Consider the following 24,289-nt stretch of genomic DNA (forward strand, 5'->3'; position numbering starts at 1 on the left):
AAAATTTCATGCATTTTTTGTTTGATTTTACTTGTTTTTTTATCTAAAATATTTGATTATGGAAATTTTAAGTGTCCAAAAATATTTTAGTATTTTTTATTTTGCGGGATGTCACAAAAATGCACATTAGTAAGAAGGTATGCTATTATAAACCGTGTGTTATACTGTTATATGTTTAATATATAATATAAATGTTCACAATTTCCGCAATATACACAATGCAATGTTAAAATAAACCAACAAAACTAGAAAGAAACTATAATCGATGTAATGAATGCAATTGTTAAATGACAGTTTATGCAATATGCACAAAGCTATCTATTGCTCTTGCTTCGTAACAATAAGAAAAGTTCAGATGTAATGCGGTGTGTGTGGGGTGTGATAGTCAGAGCAGGTGGGCTCCTTCTTGTTTGCTTTAAGCTACCCGTGTGTGTGTGTGTGTGTGTGTGTGTGTGTGTGCGCGTGTGTGCGTGTGTGTGTGTGTGTGTGTGTGTGTGTGTGTGTGTGTGTTCATCTCAAGAGCATGTCTGTGTGTCTGTCTTGTGTCTGTTGGCTCCTGACTGTCTCCTCTTTTTTTTGAAACTGTTGCCGATGTTTGGACTTCTGGTAAGAAATAGTTTCAGCATCCAGCGAGTGTATGCGTGACTCATACGTGTTGTAATGACTTTCATCAGCTTCCTAGCAAGCGCACGGGATCAGCCGGTGATTTTTGCACGGGCAGGCATCACTCATCTCAATATAATTTTTCACATAGCAGAGGCGTTGCCAGTTTAAGCAGTTTACGGGTTAGATTTGAACCTGCGGCCTTTGTATTTGCCCCCATCTTTAACCACAGCACCTCGTTTAAACCCTGGCAGAGGTTTTCCATCAGGACATCAGGGCAAGCATACTTGAGAAAGGTATCTTAATCCTCTTTCTCTGTCTGTTTCAGATGGACACACACACACACACACACACACAGAGCGTCTGAAAGCGGCGCAGGACTGCTTGAGCTGCGGCCAATCTTGATAAACTCCCGCCTCGGCATTGTGGGAAAGTGTGCTGTTTGCTTACCTGTCAGTTATTCTATTAGTCTGAAATCTGGTGTTGATATCAAGCACGCTGATTTTTATTCGAGCTGCGAAGTGAAGCAATCGCAGATAAGAGTGCACTTTCTGATTGAGCCAGAAAGCTTGGGTATTTGCCCTTTAAATCAGCACGTCTCATTAGTGTTTATTTAACATGTCACTGATTTCAATTTTCTCTTTCATTTTCGTAGCCCTTAAATAGAGGGCTGCTTTTTGGCTGCACAACTTTGCCAGGACAACGCGCCAAATTAAAATACACTTTATGCATTTACTGAAAAGGAACGGATTTGCAACCTGAGAGATTTATGCCTCCTTAATCCTCGTAGGCCTATTAAAGACGGCAACTAATTAATTATTACCGGGATGCGACGTAAATTGCCTGCTTTTGACTCAGGCATGAAAAAGGTAACCAAGGTAAGTAACTCCAACACGTTTCAGCAAATGCAAAATACTGAGAAAACTTTATGGGAGGCCCTCGCATTCCCTTCTGCAACTGTAAAAGTCTACTTATGTATAATATCAAGTGAAAGAATAGAATAGAGCTCAATTACTTGATACTTGATCTTCTTTCGCTCTTCTATGCTGCCGGCGACGCGACGGAACAGGACCCTTTATAATCAGCGACGCGAGTGACGCAGGCGCCCAATCGACCAATCAGAAGGCTCCCATTATAATCAGCGGAGCGCGCGACGCGGAATATCTCGGGAGCGCCGGAGTTTGTCGCGTCGCGTCGCTCGCTTGTAGCGCGTCATGTGATAGGGGCTGGTATTTGACACCTCGGGGGTTCAAAACTCTCGTGTGTTTATGGGACTTGATTTTGGCACGGACTCCCGCGTTTAGAGAGGAGAGCGCGTCCCGAGGAAGTACGGCGCGCGCGCGAGCTGCCCTGGACCCGACGCGTCTGGGTCAGTCGAGATAACCCTAGTTTCTGGTCGCACCGGACGCAGGTTTATGTGAAAAACGTGGATGTTCAGAATTATGCATCATCACTACAGGGAGAGGCCGAGAGGAAACATTTTAAGGAATACGTGTTCATTATCTGTGGATTATTTTCACTTGTCAGTTTCTTAATTTATTTCGCTCAAGTCCATGACAGGAGAGGTCGATCAGGACCGAAAAGGTAGGCTTGTGTATTTCCTTTTCTTTTCTTCAGTAAGTTTTTAAACTTTTTTTTTTGCATAATCACTTAATTTTAATATATTAATAATTCGTGTAGGCTATATTTACATTATATGTTTATTTTGGCATAGTCTTATTATGTTGCTTAATAGAAACAATGCTTATTTACTTTAGATAAAAATATATTAACTAGACAGAATTTACCCTGAAATAATTAGTTTGTCACAGAATATTCGATAAAATTTAACATTTTGAATTGCACTTTATTAAATATAATGTTTTTGTGTTTTAAAGTAGCACGAGTTCTTGGTCTTCGGTTCTCTGAATTCCTTAAAAATGTCCTTTTCCTTTATAAAGCCCTATAAATTCGCATCAGTTATTGTTGGATCTGCTGAAAGGTGGTTGATCCCCAAAAATTAAAGGAAAATAAAAGCCGCTTAACTGCTCGGCTTTTCTCGATCCCGTACAAACAGGTTGAAAACGCACCTCAAAACTCTTAATTAAGTGTATCCCTTTGCTTATTTGACAAGCTTTCCCCAGCTGACCGAGCTGATGATTGATTACGGGGCTGACAGTAAGTGTGCTCCTCAAAGAGCTGTTTTCCTGTCTGCGAGGGATGAAATCTGGACACAGTTAGAAGAGAATCCCGCTCTGGGCTCTTATTATGACCATTTGTGGTTCTCTAAGTCTGGTATCTCGCTAAGAAGTCTCACGTGCTGTGAATGTTCAGGTGCGTTGTTTTCCTCCCCATCCGTTCTCCACACCACCCCGCCGCTGTCTCTTTTTGTGAATGTCTTCGTAAAAGATTTGGATCGGACCGTGCGAGATTCGTAGCTTCCCACCTGTATCCCACCCATCTGGCACGTTTGCTGAGCAGGTAATATTGCATTTCAGTATCGGATTGCAAACACTTCCAGACAGACTGCAGGCTGCTCCCTGGATCAAAATCATTCATTTATTTGTCTGATGGCATGGTTTTATGTGACTAAGGCAATCGGGTATCACTGTAAAATTTGTAATACTGTTAATTTACAGCTCTTTATTAGATTTTGATTTTAATTGGAAATGAATTGTGCTAAAATGCATGTAACAGTTTAAATTACTAAATTGCTACTAACACAGTTCAGTTAAATATTTACTTTCTTTATCGGTTCATGACTTTAAAGAAGTGTACCTTCACTGATATTTCAGAAAATAGCGTTTAATCTGATTGTTGGGTTTTACGGTAAATTGCCGTTTTTTCCTTGAATTAATTACTTTGCCATTATTTAAGTTACTTTTGTTTGTTTTTTACAGATTCTTACTGTAAATTAATTACGGTTTATCACTGTTAAATGACATTTCGCGCAGTTTTTTTCTTTAATATCTGACGTTTGGAAAAATTAGAAAATAGTCTCTTTTTTTGGGGCGGAAATGAGAGCTATAAGATCCAGCACTAAAGTAAGCGGTGTCTAGCTGGATCCTCGGTTGCGGGTGAGCAGTTCTCCAAAAATAGGCAGTTTGGAAGCGATTATAGTGTATTACAGCTTTCGGCAGACAGTAAAACTGAAAAGGGCTGGACGCTTGCATTAGTGTCTCTTAAAGGAGGTGTGATTCAGACCCTTGAGCGTTAAGTGCCAGCACACCCAATCTATCACAGCAGCAGGAAAACGCAGCACAATAAAGACATTTCGTCACGAACACAGAGCGGGTCATAAACTAAAGAGACCCACCTATAATCACACAGAGGATCCCCAAACCTCCGTCAAGCCCTGTGGAGAAAACACCATATTCTGTGCATCTTTAAAACGAAGAGCACACCAATGACTCAGCACTGCTATTTAATCTTTCACCGTGACACAACAAATATCCAGAGAATTGAACTGCTGTAAAAATGAGCAAAGTCCGGTAGAATGCATTCTGGATCACGTTTGTTGTTTTTAAGAAAGTTTGAAATAATGTTCAGGGATGACCCTCAGAGAGCGTTTTAAATCACGCCCTCATTCACTATCCCCTACATGAGTTCACTAATATAGAGAATGAACACTAATGAGGGAATTCCAGCCAATGACGAACAGCTGCTGTTTACAAGAAAAGAGCAAGAAAAATGAACTACAACTGACTTCAGCCACAGATAAAATCAACTGAAATAAAGACATTAATATCTGATTAAACTACAGCTTCACACGTTCCTAACCAGACGGATGCTATTTCTGTCTACAGAAGTGCTTATTTTGAGAGTTAATAAATGATTTCATTTGTTTATTAAAAGAAATTAAAATTTCTTTTAATTGTTTTAAACATAAAATGCAAATACGTAAAATAGGTTTTAAAATGAATAATTGTTTTAAATATTAATAATAAATAATATAAAATAAATATATATTTTTAGACAAAAGACAGGAAGTGTTTTCTATGGAAACATGTTCTAAAAAACATTGGGTATTTTTAACTTTTATCTCATTTCTGACACTTTTCTCATTCATATCTAAGAATTCAGAGAAAAAAAGTCTGAACTGCAAGATATAAAATTAACATAGACTAACTAAAAAAAAAGAAATTCAAAACTGTTTCTATCTTGCAATTGGAGAAAATATAAACTCACGATTGCAGAAAGAAAGTCTGAATTATGATTATCCTTTTTGTTACCTTTTTTATATTTTTTATTTCTCCTAATTTGCAATCCTAACTATGCTCGAATATATGATTTGTTCCCTCTCGTGCATCCATATATTTTCTCTGATCCAGCGCATCGCTGGTGTTTGAATCGCTCAGGTGAATTTTTAGCGCCCATTTAATTTTGATGAAGCGAGTGTAGGTTTCGTGACTCTGTGCGCGTGGAAACAGGGCAGAGCATGAGTGTCAGGCGATCACACGGGACACAGGAGCGCCGTGGTGTTAGGAAGAATTATGGGCCGCAGTCACCGCATGGCAGTCTACCGCTGGATAATTTATTACAGCCTCCACTAATGAACAGCCTAGTTGTGCAATAATGAGAAACACCTTATCCAGGGTCAGAGCGGGGCAGACGGACACCAGAGCCCACGGAGAGAGGTCCGATTCTTACCTAAAGTTAAATACTGGTTTTGTATAAAGTCTGGTGCACATTGTACAAGTTCTTCTGGACGAGAACCGCCCACTTAGTTAAAGAAAGAAACCGCTGACTGAGATGACTTTTGTTTAGGGGCAAGTTTATGTACAAGATGGATATGATAAATTATGCAGAAATTAATTCACAACTCCAAAAAGTTATATGTACTGATAATTGCACTGAATAGACAGCTTTGCTTAGCTTTGCTTAGAGTGCCTTAGTCAAAACCCATCAAGATCCGAGGCTGCCAATCTGGAAAAACTTACCTTTTTTTTTTTTTTCATCCTTAAAACCTTGAAAACATAACTTAGTTTCCAGGAGGACCTGTGCACTCTTACTCCCAGACGTCAGCTAAAGTGAAGTTAGAGCTTTCCAGATCAAGAAGTGCTTTCCGGTTTTGTGTGTGGTTTTCAACAGATGGTCAGTAAACCGACTGTGAGCTAGTGAGACTAGTTAGATGCTAACTGAGCACGAATTATAGACCAACAATAAAAGGCCAATGATAACAAAAATTGGTTCACCTTTAGCTTTCTCATATAATGTGATCTTCATTACTTTCAGGCTCTAGAAACGTTTGTGGTATCACAATAAAAAAAAAAATTATATATATATATATATATATATATATATATATATATATATATATATATATATATATATATATATATATATATATATATATATATAATTTTATATATATATTTATTTATTTATTTTTTTTTATAAATATGTTTAATTCAGTGTGTTACGTGACTTACGTGTCTTTGAGACATTTTCTAGTGATTAATTGCTTATCAGTTTTAATGCACTGTAATTATTGTTTGTTTTGGGCAACGATGATCGCAAACCTTTCCCTCGAGAAGTGCTTTTTTCTGTCGAGTTCCAAACAGGATCTCAAACTTTGCTCACATTTAACAAGATTAATCTCATTGCGAACTCGTTTCTCATCAAATGATCGAGTTGCTCGCATTTTTTTAAAGGCTACCTATACTCTGCATGTTGACTTATAGACTCATTTTGTCTGTTTGTATTGATCTGTTTTTCCCCATCTATGTTTCTGCTGAGGATTTGAAGCGGTATGCTTGTGCTTGTACGCTGGATAGAGTGAAAATGCATGGAGTTCACTCGGCAAACTCAGCCGTGTGGAATGTTCTGTAATGTCATCAAAGTAAACAAATACAAACACTTTTGAGAATTCATCTCTTTTTCTTTTTCTCCTTCTGTCACTTCAGTGGGGCTCTCAATCTCGGCCTTCATTATTCCCAATAACACACCCAGATCTTTCCTTTGGCTCCCATTTCTCCGTCTGACAGCTCGGACCCCACAGCGAATGCGCTCACACACACGCACACACACACACACACACACACACGCACATGCGCGCTGGATTTTATTATTTGCGAGATGTTTTTGATTCATCATGTCAGTGAGCAGGTTCATCTGTCTTAATGGAGCTGACAGATGTGTGTATCTGTATACACCACGGAGAAACAAGGGGATGAGAGATAGATGGTTGTGTGAGAGTGTGTGTGTGTTCGCGGCCGGACATCTGGTTCTCCGCTGTCACGCTCGCACAGAAGTTTCTCAGTAGAGAATCCAAACAGACGCCTCTTCATTTACAGAAACAGAAACATGTTTAAATTCTGTCAGAGTTGTCCTCCAGAGCAGCTCGTCTCTCTTCGTTCCCAGGCGGGCTCGTGTACATCAATGTATACATCTCTGATCATCTCTCTGTCGCTCTTGTTCACAACAATAGATACTTCTAAAGGCAGCTTGACCGGCGCTTGCCTGTTAAAATCTCACGGCCGTGATGCAAGGCTGTTGCTATGCAGTGCGCAGGGCATTCTGGGTGGTTGCTAGGGGGTTCTGGGCAGTTGCTAGGTGGGTACGTACTGGAACAAATGAAGAGAGTTCATCCTCCAGTTTCTGTGACGTTCTGATCTCAGTATGCCTCGGGATTTCCTTCAGTTATTGGCCGCGGGGTTTGGTTTGCTGCTTTTAATGTTTGAAGGTGAACATTTTTCACATTTCTTCTAAAATAACACTTTCCCTCAACTACTTTCACACTTTTAGGAATGAAAAGTAAAGACGTCTACATGCTTTAAATGAGACGCATCACACATATATTTTCATAGACGTGCATTAGCTTTCAAAAGTTTGTGGACGGTAAGATTTTGAAATTGTAATGTTTTTTTCTGATGCTAAAGGCTGGATTTATTTGATCAAAACACAGAAAATTGATAAATATTTTTACAATTTTATATAAGTGTTTTCGATTTGAATAGAAGTTAAAGAGTCATTTAATCCTGTGATTTAATTTGAGTTTTCAGCATCATTACTAATTATTATCAGTGTTGAAAACTTCAGATTTTTGTATAAATCGTATTTTTTTGATGAATAGTTACAGCATTTATTTTAAACTGAAACATTTTAAATGTCACTTTTGATCAAGTCGATGCTTAATAAGCATAATAATGTTTTTCACAAATACTGTTTAACGTAGTGTGTTTGTTCAGGTATTATTTAGTTTTACATTTGCTCGTTTGCTTGGCCTTTTAGTGGCTGTTTATAGGCATCTCCGCTGGTTGAATGTGATTGGCGCGTGCAGCGCAGCATTAGCCTTTTAGCGTCACCGTCTGAAACCAGACACATCGTATCAGTTTCACCGCCCGTCTTCAAACACCTTCTCTTTGATGTATGTCAGAAGGATGTTGACTTAGGTTTCTTATCGTTTGATTTTAATGGCATGTTTGTTTTTTCAAAAAATATCCCTGTGTCATCAACATCTTGCCACATCAAAACCCTTGTTGGTTTAAAGCATGTTTTGGCATCCTTTCGCAGTGATGAATGATACGATTTCTTCACTTGAAGTTGAAAGAAGTTGCACAATCTTAAACTTATTTGCATGTTGTGATTTTGTGTGTTTGTGTTTGTAATATTTATTTGTGGACATGCATGCATGCATAAATAGGTAAATTGATATATATGGAAGTCTGCTTGAATTATTGAAATCATTTGAATTGTAATAATTAAAAAATAATATTTTTTTTTATTTTATAATTGAAATAAACATAGAAATATTAATTTAACAAACAAGAATTATATGTGGTAAATATACCACCCTTAATGTTATTAAAATTATATTTCTTCAAATTCTAAAAATATTAACTTAAAAATAAAATGAATAAACCTGCATGGAGATTGTTGTATAATTGATTTTAATTGTAATCATTTAAATGCTCGAGATATATTATTGTATAATTGAAATAAATATAGAAATATTAATTTAACAAATTAGAATTATATATGGAAATATACCACCCTTAATATTATTAAAATTATATTTCTGAAAATTCTAATTAAAAATTAATGTAAAAATATTAACTTAAAAATTAAATTAATAAACCTACATGGAGATTGTTGTATAGTTGACACTTAAAAATGTCTGAATGTCAAAGCATTTGGTGATCATATCAGGTGTCTCTTCATTATTTTTCAGTTGTCGTTTTAATCATTTTTAATCAATATATGAAGTTCTCACGGGTGTCCTAACAGAGGAGACACAGAGGTAGAGAATCACATTAACGATCAACATGATCCATCAATGCATCAGACATCTTGAGATTCAAGACTTGATTTTCCAATTCCAAAACGCAGATGAGTTTGGTGCAGGACATTATTTGTGCGGTTTTATTTAGCCATGTCAGACACTTCAGCTGTAACACTTGTAGTTTACAACTGAAGAGTGTCACCGAGAGTTTTAAATCTTCTGCTAACCTTTATGTCACTCGGTGAAGCTGCCAAACTCTGCAGATTGTGTCGGTGCACACAACGGCTTGCAGCCTTCGGCACTGGTGGGTTATTCATAGCAACGGAGTGCCGTAAACTTGATGGTTAAGGCTGCAGGTGAAACCGTCTCTCTAGGTCAGCTTCGAATTGCATCGCTACTTTCATCACACCCCGTTGCTTTAAACGCACGCCGTTTACGTGCAGCACCGGAGAATGTCTGCATGTTTATACATGTGTCCAAGGAAACCCTCAGAGCAATGCGATCGATGATGATATAATGTCAATTTAAGTGGAATGTTTTATAGTGTCTCGCATTAGAGTGATTGGCGCAGCATTGCTAAGCGTACTGACAGCTAGCTGCGTCGGGGGCAATGCATTACAAGTAAATTAAGTTACGTAATCGGATTACTTTTTTCGGGTAACACATTTACAAGAAAGTGTCTGACTTACTTTTTTGACACTAGTTGATTTACAGAGTACTCTTCTAGAGAAATGAGGAGTGCTGTGACTGCAGTGTGTGTGTGTGTGTGTGTGTGTGTGTGTGTGTGTGTGTGAAAACAACATATTACGTCGGTTCTAGACTAAATGTGAGCATGCATTTACGGTTTCTCAAAATCAGATTCAGCATTCCTCAAAATGAATAAAAACAGACAAATGCGAACTCAGAAAAGTGCACAGACTAGCAATAATTAAATGTTAAATATCACAAATACACTTAATGTATTTAATCCCAGTGTCTTTGCTGTTGACCTTAGATGATCCAGTTCTAACAAGCAAAAAAAAAAAAACTTTCTTCTCTCGCGTCCTGTTCTTCACTCGTCCAGGAAACGCAGCACAGCTGAATGGTTTGTTTGAGCTCTTTGAGTTTACGCTTCCTTCAGCCTAAGGCGTATTCATCTCACGTTTGGTGTGAAAGGGATTTTACATTTGTCAAAAACAACTTTTTCATTTTTTTAAAACAAGAACTGGTTGCCAAGGTGTCCTGTATGGTTGCTTAGTAAATAAAATAGTTGGCAGAGGCTATTTACACTAACTCCGCCCACCGAAGTGTGATTAGTTAGTTAGTTAGTTAGTTAGTTAGTTAACGTTACAAAAGCCAGTCATCAGATCCAGTGGCACTGATGATAAAGAGACTCTTTTCACTTTTTTCTCTCTTTTCAAATTTCTGATCACATCAGAAAAGCATACGTTTTTTAATAACAATGAAGGAAATAATCAAAAAGTAAAAAATTAAAGAAATCATCAAAAAGTTAAAAATAAAGTATGGGCTAGAGAGGGCTTTTGTCCCAATAAGACGGCATCCATTTATTAATTTTAATAAAAATGTACATTTTCACTCAATACGTTATTGCATTCTGTTTTATAATATATGAATGCCACTTATTGCCATTATTTAATAAGTAGTTAGCAGAATACTGATATTTTCACTTGCAAATAGCTGTTGCCTAATAATAATATTTTTCAAGGTGCTAAGCAACATTTTAGAGAAAGCCAAGTGATAAAATATATAATTTACTTTAGTAAAATGACAGAATAAATGCCAGTTATTTCATTTTAAACATGGTTTATTGTAGTAACACCTTTTTTGAATGAGGTATAAATTCGTCTTAAAATAGTCTACATGGAGATTATCCTTTGCAAAAGGATTATCATAGTTGTTCCTATTTTTAAAAATGTTAAAAACGCCCGGCTTATGAAAATAAAAAGCGCATCTCTGAGATAATCTGATGAACGACCATAGAAAAATTGGGCAAAATAAATTTAAAACGGCTATTTGAAGTGGTAATATTTGTTATATAATAGATTTACTAGCTAAATGCACGATAAAGGAAACTTGTTTACCACAGTCAGAAAGTATCTGACATCTTTTTACCCGTCGTGCTTTCAGCAGGTGGAATATAGCTGGACAGGAAATTATTACATTTGTGACATTAAAGACATTTCTCGCAATTCCCTCATTATTCGTCTGTCAGATATGCTGCTACGTTTATATTTCTGCACGTTATATTCCAGAAGGAGAGTTGATTTAAAGGAAAAGCACTGCTGAAAATACCGAGAGACTTTTCATTTGCGGGGAGACTGTTTCTTTAAGAGCCACCTGTTCGCCTTTGCATGCATATCAAATTCTGCTTCTTTTCCTTTCTAGATGGCAAAGGGTGGAGAAGTCTGGAGAGCTGCATGGCCGCACCTGCCCGATATCACCTGAGGGACTGGAAGGTGAGCATTCCTCGTATCATTTGGGTTATCGGCTAATAAATAAACACACGCTTTGATGCCGCCTGACATAACACTGCAACCCCGCGCTTAGCCTCAGCTCGCCTGTACTACATCACCAAGTGTGTCAGCAGCGTGTCGGTTCGGACTTGTTTGTGTGTCGGCGTGCTCGGTTTCCACCCTGCCAGACACTCCACAGACGTTCATTCATTCAAGTCATCCTGAAATATTTACTCGTGGGGATCAACGGCGGTGTTGGGTGTTGCTTAAGTAATTAAAGGGGCTGAAGTGTTGTCCGTGTAGGATCACTGGAGGTCTGCTGTAGTTCAGGTTTGGGGGTGGGAAGCGTATCCACGTGAATGGGTCGGTCGGACATCACGGATCGGTTTACGCTGTCAGGGTTTATATAACACAGTGGAGTAATGGGCAGGCCGTGACAGCGCACTAGATTAACCCCGAGGATTCATGTCATTGTGTTTCCTACTAGCGTGTGTTATCACAACAAGTGCAGAAGCGGCGATTACGACATCTTTTGCTTTTCTTGCAGGTGATGCTGCTTGTGTTTGTATGTCTTCTGGGTCTCGTTGATGGACATTTCCTTCAGGAGGAGAAAGAAGAATCCCGTCCTAGCAAGCTGAGAGCCTCTTCAACCTCCGCAGAACATCCAGGACCGCAGAAAGAGCTAGATGAGTGGCAGAGCAGAGCGCCTTGGCCACGACTGCATGGTCAGTACATCCTGGACACTGGGAGGGAAACCGGGGCTAGTTGTCACAATTTCTACTTCAGAGATTAAAGCTGCTAAAATTGTCATTATATAATATTATGATTGTCCTGAAAAAAAGTAAATAAAATAATATATATATATATATATATATATATATATATATATATATATATATATATACACACACACATATATATTTCAAAAATATATAAAATATATATAATGTATATATTTATATTCATATAATTGGTATTATATATAAATATATTTAAAATGTATTTATAAATATAAACAGTACTCACACATATATTATATAAACAAACACTTTTATTTTTTATATGATTATTCATGGTTAATCATTAATACACACACACACACACACATATATATATATATATATATAGTAGTCAATATTTCAAGTGGTACAAAAATGATCATAAAATTTGTCCTAAGACAAGAACACATTTTGATTTTGGGATTTAGGACAACTTTGATAAAAGGTTTTGATCCACTTCAAATGTTGAACGCTACATAGCATGTAGCATCTTGTGGATAAACAGAAAAGTAACAGTGTTGAGGTTAAAAAAATGTATCCGTTATGAAACATTTAATTTCAGGTGCAATGCAACTTTACAGAAGATAGTAGTTTCTTTATTCAGCTGACGTTCAATGTTTATTCAGTTTGGTGCCAAGTTAGTGTCATTAATCAAAACTCAATTCAGTTCAGATTTTAATCTCATCTGATAGTCCAGTTAATAATAATAATAATAATAATAGTATAATATTAATATAAAAATTCACAGAACGATCATAAACTAAAGTGCCAAGTCAACATACAAAAACACTGTTAGAGAAAACATGCACTTTTGACTCACAGTCTTTATTATTGAGATGTAAATCTTTTGACAGCTTCCCCGTTTCTAATGCACTTTCGTTAAGTTTACAAGCCTCATCCAGCTTGGCGTTACTGCAAAGCCTGTAATTAAAATCGGAGACTTTCGTCTCTACCAACAGCAAAATTAACCCATCAACAACACTTGGTGATAGACATGAGCAATTTTAAAATGATACGTTGTCACAAAGTGTGCACCGAAGCCTGTGTATCAAGTCAAATGACTAATTCTCCAGCAGACGGGAGCTCATGGATCTTCACTGAGCTGTTTCAGATGTGAAGTGAAGGTTTTAGTTACTATATGTTACATTAACTTTGTCTCAGTTGTTTCTCTTTATATAGTGTAGGAGTCAACAGTAGACATACCGTACAGTAAGTGTACAGAGCTATAAAATGTGGATAGCGGTTCAGATCAATTGGAAATTTGATGAGGAATGTTTATGTTGAAACTTTCGTTGCATACTTAGACCACTAAAAAAAGGTTTTTTTTCCACCTCAACTTTTCAAACAATTGAAGTAAAAGAGACTTCTGTGTGTTTTCTGTCATGTGGAAAGATCAGAGGAATGAACGGTGAAACCAGTTGTCCTCTGTTTTCTCAGGCTGAAGTTAATATAGTACAACCTTTCAGAGGTCTGCATCCATCGGAAACCATGCTTTTAGTCTTTCTGTGACCGCAAACATTTACAGTAATGAGGGTTTGGGGGGTTAATATTTTAAATGTGACTATGTCACAATCATATATAAATAGGACTCATTTTCTTCATGCAAAATGCGATTTCTTCTTTTCTTTTGAAATGTGAAATTCATCACTCCACACTTTGTATGCATTTACAGCAATATAAAGCAATGGTTTTTTTTCCACATGCAGCGATTCTCTTTTACGCCACAGCGACACATTGCAAAATATTTAGTTGTTTTTTTTTCCTTTTGTTCGACGGAAATGAAATATCTGTGTACATAATAATGCAGAAACACGAGTGGAATGCACGCTGACGGTGAGTATCTCTTGTGAGGACGTGCACTAAAACACAGATTTAAGATATAGAAGCGTTTTTGCTTTAATTAGCTCCGAGGACCGCGTGACGTTTGATGCTGACATGCCCGTGTGCTGTTTTGTGCAGCATGATAAACACGATCAGCATTAGCTGAGCCACAAGCTGACATGTTGGGCAAACAAACAGAGCCGTGTTTTTACAGAGCTACAGAGCCAGAGTGTTTACACTCTTCAGGAAGTCGAGCGTGATATTGACCATTTCCCTGTCACTGAATTAGCCCCCGTTCTCAAAAACACTGCTGACTGGCCATTAAAATACACAAAACAGCTCAAATATACAATATATCAACAGATGTGAAAGATACTGCTATACTGAAAATCTGTACTGTTTAAAAGTTTGTTTATAATGTTTTTGAAACGGCTTTTATTTGATTAAAAATACAGAAATATTATTACAATTTAAAATAGCTATTTACTATGTGAATATGTCTTAAATTTTAATTTATTCCTGTGATGCAAAGCTACATTTTCAGCATCGTCACACCAAGATGCATTTTATTTTTCAGGATTCTTAGCATTTATTTGAAATAGTCTTGTGTTACATTTTAAGTGTTTTCAGATCGGTTTATTGCATCCTTGTTGACCAAAAGTAAAATTTAGTTACGCGCAAACTATGATAATATCGAACTCTCTTTTAAAAATTGATAGTGGAATTTGCAATATTGAAATAAATATTTAACAAATGATTAGATAAGCGTTAAAAAAGAACTGGAAAGAGAAAGTAGTTCAACAGAAAAAAACCTCACAGATGTTCTACACGCATCCAGCACATTTGTCATGTCTTTCCCTGCCTCATGCATGCCACAGAATTATCTCAGCTCGCTCTTCCTTATCAATTTTATGTTCCACTTCAAATAATCCAGAGCTCCTCCGTGCAGGTTTTGACACAGCAAATTGCTCCCTTGGAAGCTAATTATTGCAATCTTCGCCCGGAGAAAGTTTGAATCATATTCTAAGCTTCTCCTCACCATGCGACTTTAAACAAAACTCTATAAACGTGATGTGGCATGTCGTGGGATGTTTTCAGCGCTGCATGCTGCAGTTGCATGAGATACAGTACAATAATAGTCCGGTGCAGTGGCAAACGGTAGGAGGAATTTCACACCGCCGGCAGACGTGCACACGTTACACAATCAGCTGCTGAGGTGTGAACCAGGGCCACTAGTGTTAGCACCTTTTTAAGTGCCAGTGTTGCATTACAGTGGGTGGATGTGTCTTGCGCTGGCAGGAATGGAGACTATTTTAATGCATCAGAGGCACGTGCCAGAGGCTGTATTCTCTGGAGAAATAGTTAGACCAAAATCATTTACTCATGCCCATGCCAATCCAAACCAGAATGACTTTCTATATCATCTGCGGAACACAAAAGGTGATTTTTGTGTCAAAAAAGTAAAATATCGTAAAACGTATGATAAGTAGTCAATGCAACGAATTGCTTTATATTCCAAGTGTTCTGAAATAATTTAATAAAGAAACAAATGCACTAATCGATTACTTGCTGTTATATATAAAAATTATTTTGCATAGAATGCATGCATATTTGCAAAGGTTTCAAAGAATTACAGAGAAAAAGAATTACAAACGCATTTATTAAATCTGAAATTTTGAAGTAAAAAGACTGAATAAGCCTAGTGTTTTTATTTATTATTGTTATGATTATTTATTTATTTTTGTAAAACAGTAACAGTAAGAGTATTTTATGATGTATTTTATGTAACAATGTATTTGAGATTTTGGTCACGTTCTCTTTAATCAGCTTGTGTTCTGTTTCCTCAGATTCGTCCCTGGCCGAGGAAGGTGAGGGTCATCGAATCCGGTGGCAGCGCTCCTCTACAAACAGCTCCAGCTCACGGAAGTCCCCAAGGAACCGCAAGGAGCGGCGCAACCGCAAGCGAGGCCGGAGCAGCAAGGACTGCCGCTTGGAGAGGAAAGAGATGAAGGTGCGCGACCTGGGCCTCGGCTACGACTCGGACGAGATCGTGGTGTTCAAGTACTGCGTGGGCTCCTGCATGAGCGCCCGCAAGAACTACGACCTGGCCCTGAAGGTGCTGACGGACAACGGCAGCGTTCCCAGACGCAACGTGGGCACTCACCCCTGCTGCAGACCCACGCGCTTCGAGACCGTCTCCTTCATGGACGCCCAGACGAGCTGGCAGACCATCAAGTGGCTTTCGGCGGCCAACTGCAGCTGTGTGGGATGAGAGCAGCCCGGGAGACGCAGCCGGTAAAATCAGCCCACGAGCTCCGGTGTAGAAAGCGAGGGGATTCCAGTGCGAGGAACGGGACGCAGCGGATCTGCTAGCATCGGCACGGGAACCGCGGGAACACGGGACGTCCTGCGGGGAGACGGTCGGGAACCGTAGAGGCTTGCATCACCTGACCTTGGAGAGCTGTGAAGCGGTTCCCGCTCCAGACTGCAGTTGCGCATGGAAAGCTTGTGAAAAGTAACTTGAAGGCCTACATTTCACATGATCTGGAACCGGAGATGTTTTAAGAACGAGGATACCATGAAGGTTCATTATAACAGAGCAGAAGGGTGCTTTTAACTCACTTATCAGCTTAGCATGTGTGCTTAATGCACACAAACACGCCACCTTTTTTGGAAATGGGCTCGTTTTCCAAGTTAAACAGTTGAGTTTTACCATTTTTTAAATCCGTTCAGCCGATCTCCGGTTCTGCCGATAGCACTTTTAGCTTAGCATAGATCCTTGAATCTGATTAGACCGTTAGCATCGCGCTCAAAAATGACCAAATAGTTTCCGTATTTTTCTTATTTATAACTTGACTCTTCTGTAGTTACATTATGCACAAAGTCTGCCAGGAAATGAAAAGTTGTGATTTTCTAGGCTAATATATCTAGGAGCTATACTCTCCTTGTGGCGTCGCAGCAAACGCAGTGATATTATTCATCTCCTGACATTGCTGGGGACTATTTTCAGGCGCTGTGTAATATAATTGCGCCTGCTGCAGCCATGGTACGGTAGAAATGAAACCAGTGCATCTATGCTAAATGGATTCAAAAAGGAGAAAACTAGCCCATTTTCAAAAAGTGGAGTGTCTCTTTAAGCCATGTGCACATTACAAGACTGAAGCGTGTCACTTTTTGTGAGTAGTCTATAACAAAAAAGTTTTTTTTCGGATACAGGCCAAAATGAGTCCTTGCATGCAGCACTTCAGCGGTTCGCAGGCTGGTTCTGGATGCTAATTGGTGGAGCTCTTTATAATGATGAAACACGGCATGTCTGGACGTATGCCCGGATATAACACTCTCTTCCATCATCTGATCATCATTAGATGAATTACCGCTGCCATGATCGCTAGAAAATGTATACAAACTATTTTTAACTCTTTTCAACTCTTTTCTCTTTTAAACAAATTCCGCCTGTTTCCCATAAGCAGAGCGAGCGCCGGGTTTTTTTGAATAATGCTGTAATCTACAAAAGGCCCGTTTCACGTAGAAATCAATCATTCTTGGATTTGAAAGAACGTCCGGGACCTAATTTACATTTTTGTTCTAAAAGTGTAGAGTCGGTAAGAAATCGATACTTTTATTTAGCAACAACCCGTTAAATCGATCAAAAGTAAGAGTAAAAGATTTATAATGCTACGAAAGGTTTCTGTTTGGCAGAAATGTTCTTTTCGAAATTTCTATCCATTAAAGGATCCGGAAAAAAAACATTCTGGTTTCAACATAAATATAAAACTCTTTTCAGCACTGATAATAATCGGCGTATTAGAATGATTTCTGAAGGATCATGCGACGCCGGAGAAGGAGTGATGATGCTGAAAATACACAGGAATAAACTAAACTTTAAAATAGATTCACTGCTAGTCGAAATTTTGTCTTTTTGATCAAATAAATGCAGCTTTGGTGAGCAGAAGATGCTTCTTCAATAGTAAAAATAAAGCTCAGGTGAAACCGACGCATGCTTTTGCGAGCAAAACTCTAAAGTGAATTGACTTGAGTGTTTAAACGACTTGCGACCGTCTTGTAATGTGCTCTCGGCGTCACACACTTGCACAAACACGACCAACAGCTAACCGCTCAACCCGATGCCACAATCAGTAAATACAGAGATACCTCTTTAACTTCTTTGATCGACATTGTTGTGTTTCAGCGCTCCAGTGGACGTCTGTCTTTCCGTGCGTGTTCTGTTACGGGCTGGATCTTCGACATTTGATTCGTCGGTTAAATGAAACGGCGCCCTGGCTGAAGTTCAGCACCGTTCTGGTCTACCTTAATGTATTTTAATTGAGACATTGTCACGTTTCATGCTTTTGGTTGTTGACATATTGTATGTGAGGTGTGTGATATACCAAAGCGATAGATAAACAAATAGACAGGGATAGGGACGGCGGGCAGTAGAAATGAAACCTGCGCTTTACACGTCTATAATCGATCGTCACACGCTTCTTTCTATTCCATTTCTCCCACTTACTGCGTCATCCTCGTGGTTTACTTTTACTCATATTTTACTTGTGTAAGACACTACAACTACCTGTGAACTCACTCTCAGCAGAACACATCTGGAGCATGTTTCACTGTAAACTCAACAAAAATAAACGGACACTTTTACTTTGTTTTCAAAAAATGAAGCCAATTATTAGACTTTTTTTTTTTTTTTTTTTACATTATCTTCATGATATTTTATTTCATTATTGGCATTTTCAATACTGTAAAAATAAAATGCAAAAAAAATATTTATACGATATAGTAGTATTTGTTGTACATGTTTTTTTTTTACTGTAGTAGATAAAATGACCGTTACAGTAAAAATTGCATTTTTTTTTTTTAATAATTGTTATTATTTTTACATGTGACCAGAATGTGTTGTCATGAGATTCACCCTCAAACTTAAAGCATTTTATGATAAATCACAAACGCATTTTTGTTACTGCCTTTGAATGCGACAAGGATTTTACCAACATTCATATTAAGCGTCTGATTAATAGAAAACATCATACAGTAGATACCAGCTTAATGTTTTGTTAGATTACTTGCAGTGTTTTGGCCCTGTTTTGTGTTGCATTTTTTGACTCGTAGATCATAGATCTAATAGACTTTCTACTATATTATCCAGCATTTGAGAGAGGCCAGATGTGGCAGAGCTTTATTCATCACGTCATGTTCTTCACTCGCCTTTTTATTAAATGCAATAATGAAAATCTGGTTTGTTTTGGTCAGTTCTGAGATGTGAGGAAAGCAGGTTTAGTCTTGAACTGCTCGTTTCGTTTCCCAGCAGTGCAGTGAAGTCCTTTCCTTCGGGATGGCATCATTTTACCCTTTGGATGCTATGCATCCCCTGGTTTATTTAAGGGAAATTACTGCTATTGTTTGATGTATTTATTGCATTTTTTTCCTTTTGGGTATACGTGTCATCATAATTATATTTTTTATTATTTATAAAATGTATATACCTGGAATTTATTGCTCAGATTTTTATACAGATGATGCATTTAAAGAGAAATACATTTTATCTTTGTGTGTCCATTTGTGTGTTTCATTTTGTGTTTTGCATTGCACCAACATTTACAGGCCAGACAAGTCAATAAATAACGTTTCACTATAAATAAGCGTTTTCGAACCAATATAAGTTATGCTATAACAAATGCTGTCGCGGTTAACTTTTTTACTGTTTTTAACTTGTTTACTGTTTAGCACATAAAGGCCTCAGCGGAAAGTTACCATATGCATGCTCTCACAGCACAACATGTTTATACTAAACACAGACAAGCGTCTGATTACTGTCATCCCACGTGATGCTAGTGTTTGGCTCTTTTAGAACAAAAGGTGAGTAAAAGCATGATGGCAATGGATGATGCACAGTGCAACGGAGGTGTTTATGTTCTCTGGAGCTTAGGCTTACTAATGCTCACATCTTTATATAATTTTACTTGTCGTTTCTGTTATTTTTCACACAAGAGATGAAGAATCAACGAAGTTTGACCCCTGAGAGCATTGTTTTCCGAACCCTGCCGTCAATATAAATAACTCGAGCGCGCCATCTAGTGGACGATTAGATAAAATACGCACAAAACATTCAGATAGATAAAAGTACAGTCTAAAAATGCATAAACAGCAGCACAAAAATTCTTAATACTTAAAAAAAAATTACTGTTAACTTAATATCTTGCAAAATAAAAGACCGAGACATTATAAACACACACACACACACACACACACACACACACACACATATATATATATATATATATATATATATATATATATATATATATATATATATATATATATATATATATATATGTATGTATCCATTTTGGTGCCACATGCTCACTCACAATTCAAAATAATATTATGTAATAACATTTACATTAGACATTCATAATGTTATCATAAACGCGGAATTATTTATAATATTCTGTCGCTCTTCTCGGTATTTATTTTCGAAACGCGTTTCAGACAGTTTGTCCCTTCCCCTTCGCCGTAGTGTTGTGTGTGAACTACGCGCGGGACTCTCAAACATCCCGGTGTTTGATACCGAAAACAAAATCTTCCTTTTTGGTCACTCGACATGTTCTTAAATAAGATTTTCGTGGTGGTTTAAATACAGTTTTGCCGTGGGGTTTCGCTGAACGGATTTATTATTTATGTAGCGCAGAGGCAGAGAGCTTCTGTTGCCAAAGCAAGAGGAAAAAGAAGAGAAGGCTTTGGTAAAAGACAGGAAAATGCTCATTTATTTAAACCCATTCGTTTAATTTGGATTAAACCTCCGATCCAGAATGGTAGGTTGCACTTTTAACCCTTTAATTCGTTATAAGTGTTAATCCATGTACGCTTAGATACGTTACACGTCTGGTTTACGTGTTAATTCGCTTTAAGTAAGTTAATTAAAATCTTGAATCGTTAATCCCCGCAGAGGAGAAGTCTGGCACCCAGTCAGGTAGCCAAAAGGAAACAAGGGCCGGATTCAGATGATGAGGACTGGGAGCCTGACGCCGTGAGTTGGTCCCACAAGCTCTCGACTGAATTGATAGCTTTTATATTTGACTGCTTTTCACTGGTTTTACTCTGCAGGCACCACAAAGCAAGAGAGACTGTCGAGAAAACTACATCTCTCCCTTCAGAAAGGCCCTGACGGCCCTCACCAACAGACCCGTGTGCGCAGACGGCAATGAGCACGTGAGTGAAGAGGAAAACACACAACACTAGGATGAGAAAACACCGGAAGTCTATCCATTCATGTAAAACAGAAATACTAGATCCTTCCAGTGGGCATGTGTTTGTGAAAGCGGCTGTACGTAAAGGTGAAATATTGGCAAATCATAAAGCCGTTTAGGTTTAAAACTGGAAAGACTTTTGCCTTTTTCTTTGGGATTTCTGGATTTTATTCATCCTGGATAACAGGAAGGATCCTAAATGATAATTGTACCTTTAAAATGTTTAATATTGATATTGATCAATTCTGGGAGGTAACGTTGAAGCATGAAGGAGCTTTACTATAATTTATTATATAATTATTCATTGTCGTGTAATGGTTTAGATTATATAACTAATCACTTTACCTCTTCTCACAGGAAGCTTTCATTCGCAAGATCTTATCAAAGCCATTTAAAGTTCCCATTCCTAATTATACAGGTCAGTCTGTACTCATAACTCATTTTTATTAATGGTTGACAACTATATCGGCAAGTTTTTAGTTTTTTTTTAAATTACCTCTATTGGTTGATTTGTCAGTAATGGGACTTTTGTTGGACAGCGCTAAGAACGTGAGCACCTGTCTCTGTTAAACAGTTTTATCTATTAATTTATTCCCGGCTAAACAAATCTATTTCATTGATGGATTTTTTTTCATATCTATTCATTTTAAAGGTTTTTTTTTTTTTTTTTCTGATTTAGTAAATAATATATTTAGAGCTGCAAAAATAATTATTAGTTATATTATATATAATCTTTTTTTAAATATATATCATTTATTATATATATATATATATATATATATATATATATATATATATATATATATATATATATATATATATACACACACACACATGTCTTGTATATGCATAATAAATAAAAACAGTACACACACAAATATAGCATGCAAAAAAAACTTATTTTGATTCTTTTGTTTTGCAGCCCTAATTATATTACATATATATATAAATGCTACTTCAGCACTTGTCATATTCTAATTAATATAGTTTTTGTATGTAAACGATTTTTCGCCCTTTTCTCTAAGAAATAAGCATTTTTTGTTGATAATGAGTGTGGTAGATGATGTGCTTGTGCTGCTCTGATCAGGCCCGTTGGGTGTGCGGGCTCTGGGGCTGAAGCGGGCCGGGGTCAGGAAGTCCTTGCACGACCCGCTTGAAGATGGAGCTCTGGTTCTGTACGAGCCGCCCGCCATCAGCGCTCATGAGCTCATCAAAACCGACAAGTCAGTGACGTACGGTGATTTACAGAAGTCTCTTTGTACTGCAGCGGCGCAACTATGACACGATCACTCTCTGATTGATTCCTTGCAGGGAGAAGTTACCGGTGCACGTGGTTGTCGATCCAGTGCTCAGTAAAGTGCTTCGACCCCATCAGAGAGAGGTAAGGTTATCAATGAGGGTTATCCCTGCGTAATCACAAAAAGCCCAATTATCAGTCTGATATATTAACTATACCCAATTATAACCCTTTGTTTTCTAGATCTCTATTTTTGGAAGCTCATTCAATGCAAAGAATTTATTTTTTTAATAAAACAAAATAATTAGATAAATGAAAATGGTAATTGCAAATTATGCCTCGTATTTCAAACTTTTTTATTGTGATTTCTAAAAAAATATTTAAATTTTTGTACACTTGTAAACTAAACTCACAGTTGCAAAAAAAAAAAAAGGCAAAATGATAAAAATATATAGGTTGCACTTACAGCTTCCATATTTCCAAAATAGACATTTTTAGACATTTTTAGAAAATAAATAAATATATAAATAAATTCATATTTATATATATATATATATATATATATATATATATATATATATATATATAAAAATTTTTATATATATATATGTATATATAAACATTTTTATTATATATGTATATATATGTATATATGCTATCTAGACCTCTTTTTTGACATTTTATGGCAAAGAATGACATATAGGTCTAGATAGATAGAGATTTATTTATATTTATTTGTGATGGAAAAAAATGTTGTTAACGCCTGTGATGGAAATAAGCTTCTATACAGAAAAGGCCATTCCCTTTATCCTTCCGATGTTCTTCTGCAGGGTGTGAAGTTCCTGTGGGACTGTGTGACAGGACGGAGGATTGAAAACTCGTACGGCTGTATAATGGCGGATGAGATGGGGCTGGGGAAGACGCTGCAGTGCATCACTCTCATGTGGACTTTACTGAGACAGAGCCCTGATTTCAAACCTGAGATCGACAAGGTCATCGTGGTGTCCCCCTCAAGCCTCGTGAGAAACTGGTTCAACGAAGTGGGCAAATGGCTCGGTGGACGCGTGCAGCCTCTCGCCATTGACGGCGGCTCCAAAGACGAGATCGATCGCAAACTTGGTATTTGGTTCCTCCGTCATTACGGGAGCTGAAAACAAGCTCGGTTCACTCGGGATGCAAAACTGAGGATGAAGGCTTTTCCAAATATCTATAATAAAGTCATTTAGTTTCTCTTACAGCGTTCCCCACAGCACAATGTTCACCGTACATCAGACTTTAGCGTTTGTTTGAGATGACCGTTATTCACGTTTGCTGATCTCGTTTTCATGCGTTTTTGCAGAAAGCTTCATCTTCCAGCATGGCGTGCGAGTGCCAACTCCAATCCTGATAATATCCTACGAAACCTTTCGCCTCCACGCTCAAGTCCTGCACAAAGGCAAAGTTGGACTGGTTATTTGTGATGAGGTAAGTGTGCTAGAACAAGTAGGTGATGATGAACTGTGTAAATGTATCATTTTGTCCTGCAAGCACGCAGTCAGTCGTTTGAAAGTGACAGTAAAGATATTTCTAACGATTTCTATTTTAAAATAATGCTTTTGAACTCAGACCTGTGAAGGGATCATGTGACACTGAAGACCAGAGTAATGATGCTAAAAAAATTCAGCTGTGCGTCACAGCAATCGTTTGCATTTAAAATATATCACAATAAGGAACGCATCTTTTAAACGTATCGTATTTCGCAGTATTACAGTATTAACCGTGCGTGTTTATGATCAGGTATATGCAGCGTTCATTCTGTGTTATGCCGTGTTTAGGGTCACAGGCTGAAGAACTCGGACAATCAGACGTACCAGGCTCTGAACGTGATGAACGCTCAGAGGAGAGTGCTGATATCTGGGACTCCCATTCAGAACGACTTACTGGAGTATTTCAGTCTGGTG

At 37.6% G+C, this 24,289-nt stretch overlaps 2 protein-coding genes across 3 annotated transcripts in view; both read left to right on the forward strand.

The window, feature by feature from the left end:
- Positions 1-500: 500 nt before the first annotated feature.
- Positions 501-18,563, forward strand: LOC122346563 (neurturin). 2 transcript variants are annotated; one of them, XM_043241281.1, is made up of 4 exons: positions 501-2,187; positions 11,192-11,262; positions 11,807-11,984; positions 15,707-18,563. In XM_043241281.1, the coding sequence occupies exons 1-4, from the start codon at positions 2,157-2,159 to the stop codon at positions 16,129-16,131; spliced, it is 705 nt and encodes a 234-aa protein (XP_043097216.1). In that variant the 5' UTR covers positions 501-2,156; the 3' UTR covers positions 16,132-18,563. The 2 variants fall into 2 exon arrangements, with proteins under 2 accessions (XP_043097216.1, XP_043097213.1); XM_043241278.1 differs by lacking the exon at positions 501-2,187 and having other exon boundaries at positions 10,694-11,262.
- A 1,817-nt stretch (positions 18,564-20,380) lies between these two features.
- rad54l (RAD54 like) overlaps positions 20,381-24,289 on the forward strand; it is a 9,699-nt gene continuing 5,790 nt past the window's right edge. The window contains exons 1-9 of the mRNA XM_043241832.1: positions 20,381-20,677; positions 20,812-20,892; positions 20,970-21,074; positions 21,470-21,530; positions 22,200-22,335; positions 22,424-22,493; positions 23,180-23,468; positions 23,689-23,813; positions 24,164-24,289. The exon at positions 24,164-24,289 is cut by the window's right edge and continues 25 nt beyond it. Of these exons, the coding sequence (XP_043097767.1) occupies positions 20,675-20,677; positions 20,812-20,892; positions 20,970-21,074; positions 21,470-21,530; positions 22,200-22,335; positions 22,424-22,493; positions 23,180-23,468; positions 23,689-23,813; positions 24,164-24,289 (996 nt within the window). The 5' untranslated portion in view covers positions 20,381-20,674. The remainder of the gene's footprint in view (positions 20,678-20,811; positions 20,893-20,969; positions 21,075-21,469; positions 21,531-22,199; positions 22,336-22,423; positions 22,494-23,179; positions 23,469-23,688; positions 23,814-24,163) is intronic.

The sequence above is a fragment of the Puntigrus tetrazona genome, chromosome 6 (assembly GCF_018831695.1).
Source record: "Puntigrus tetrazona isolate hp1 chromosome 6, ASM1883169v1, whole genome shotgun sequence".
Lineage (NCBI taxonomy): Eukaryota > Metazoa > Chordata > Actinopteri > Cypriniformes > Cyprinidae > Puntigrus > Puntigrus tetrazona.

Coding starts and splice junctions, on each gene's coding strand:
- LOC122346563 (XM_043241278.1), top strand. CDS start 11,158: ATGCATATCAAATTCTGCTTCTTTTCCTTTCTAGATGGCAAAGGGTGG. Junction 11,263..11,806: donor ATCACCTGAGGGACTGGAAG/GTGAGCATTCCT, acceptor CTTTTCTTGCAG/GTGATGCTGCTTGTGTTTGT. Junction 11,985..15,706: donor GCCTTGGCCACGACTGCATG/GTCAGTACATCC, acceptor CTGTTTCCTCAG/ATTCGTCCCTGGCCGAGGAA.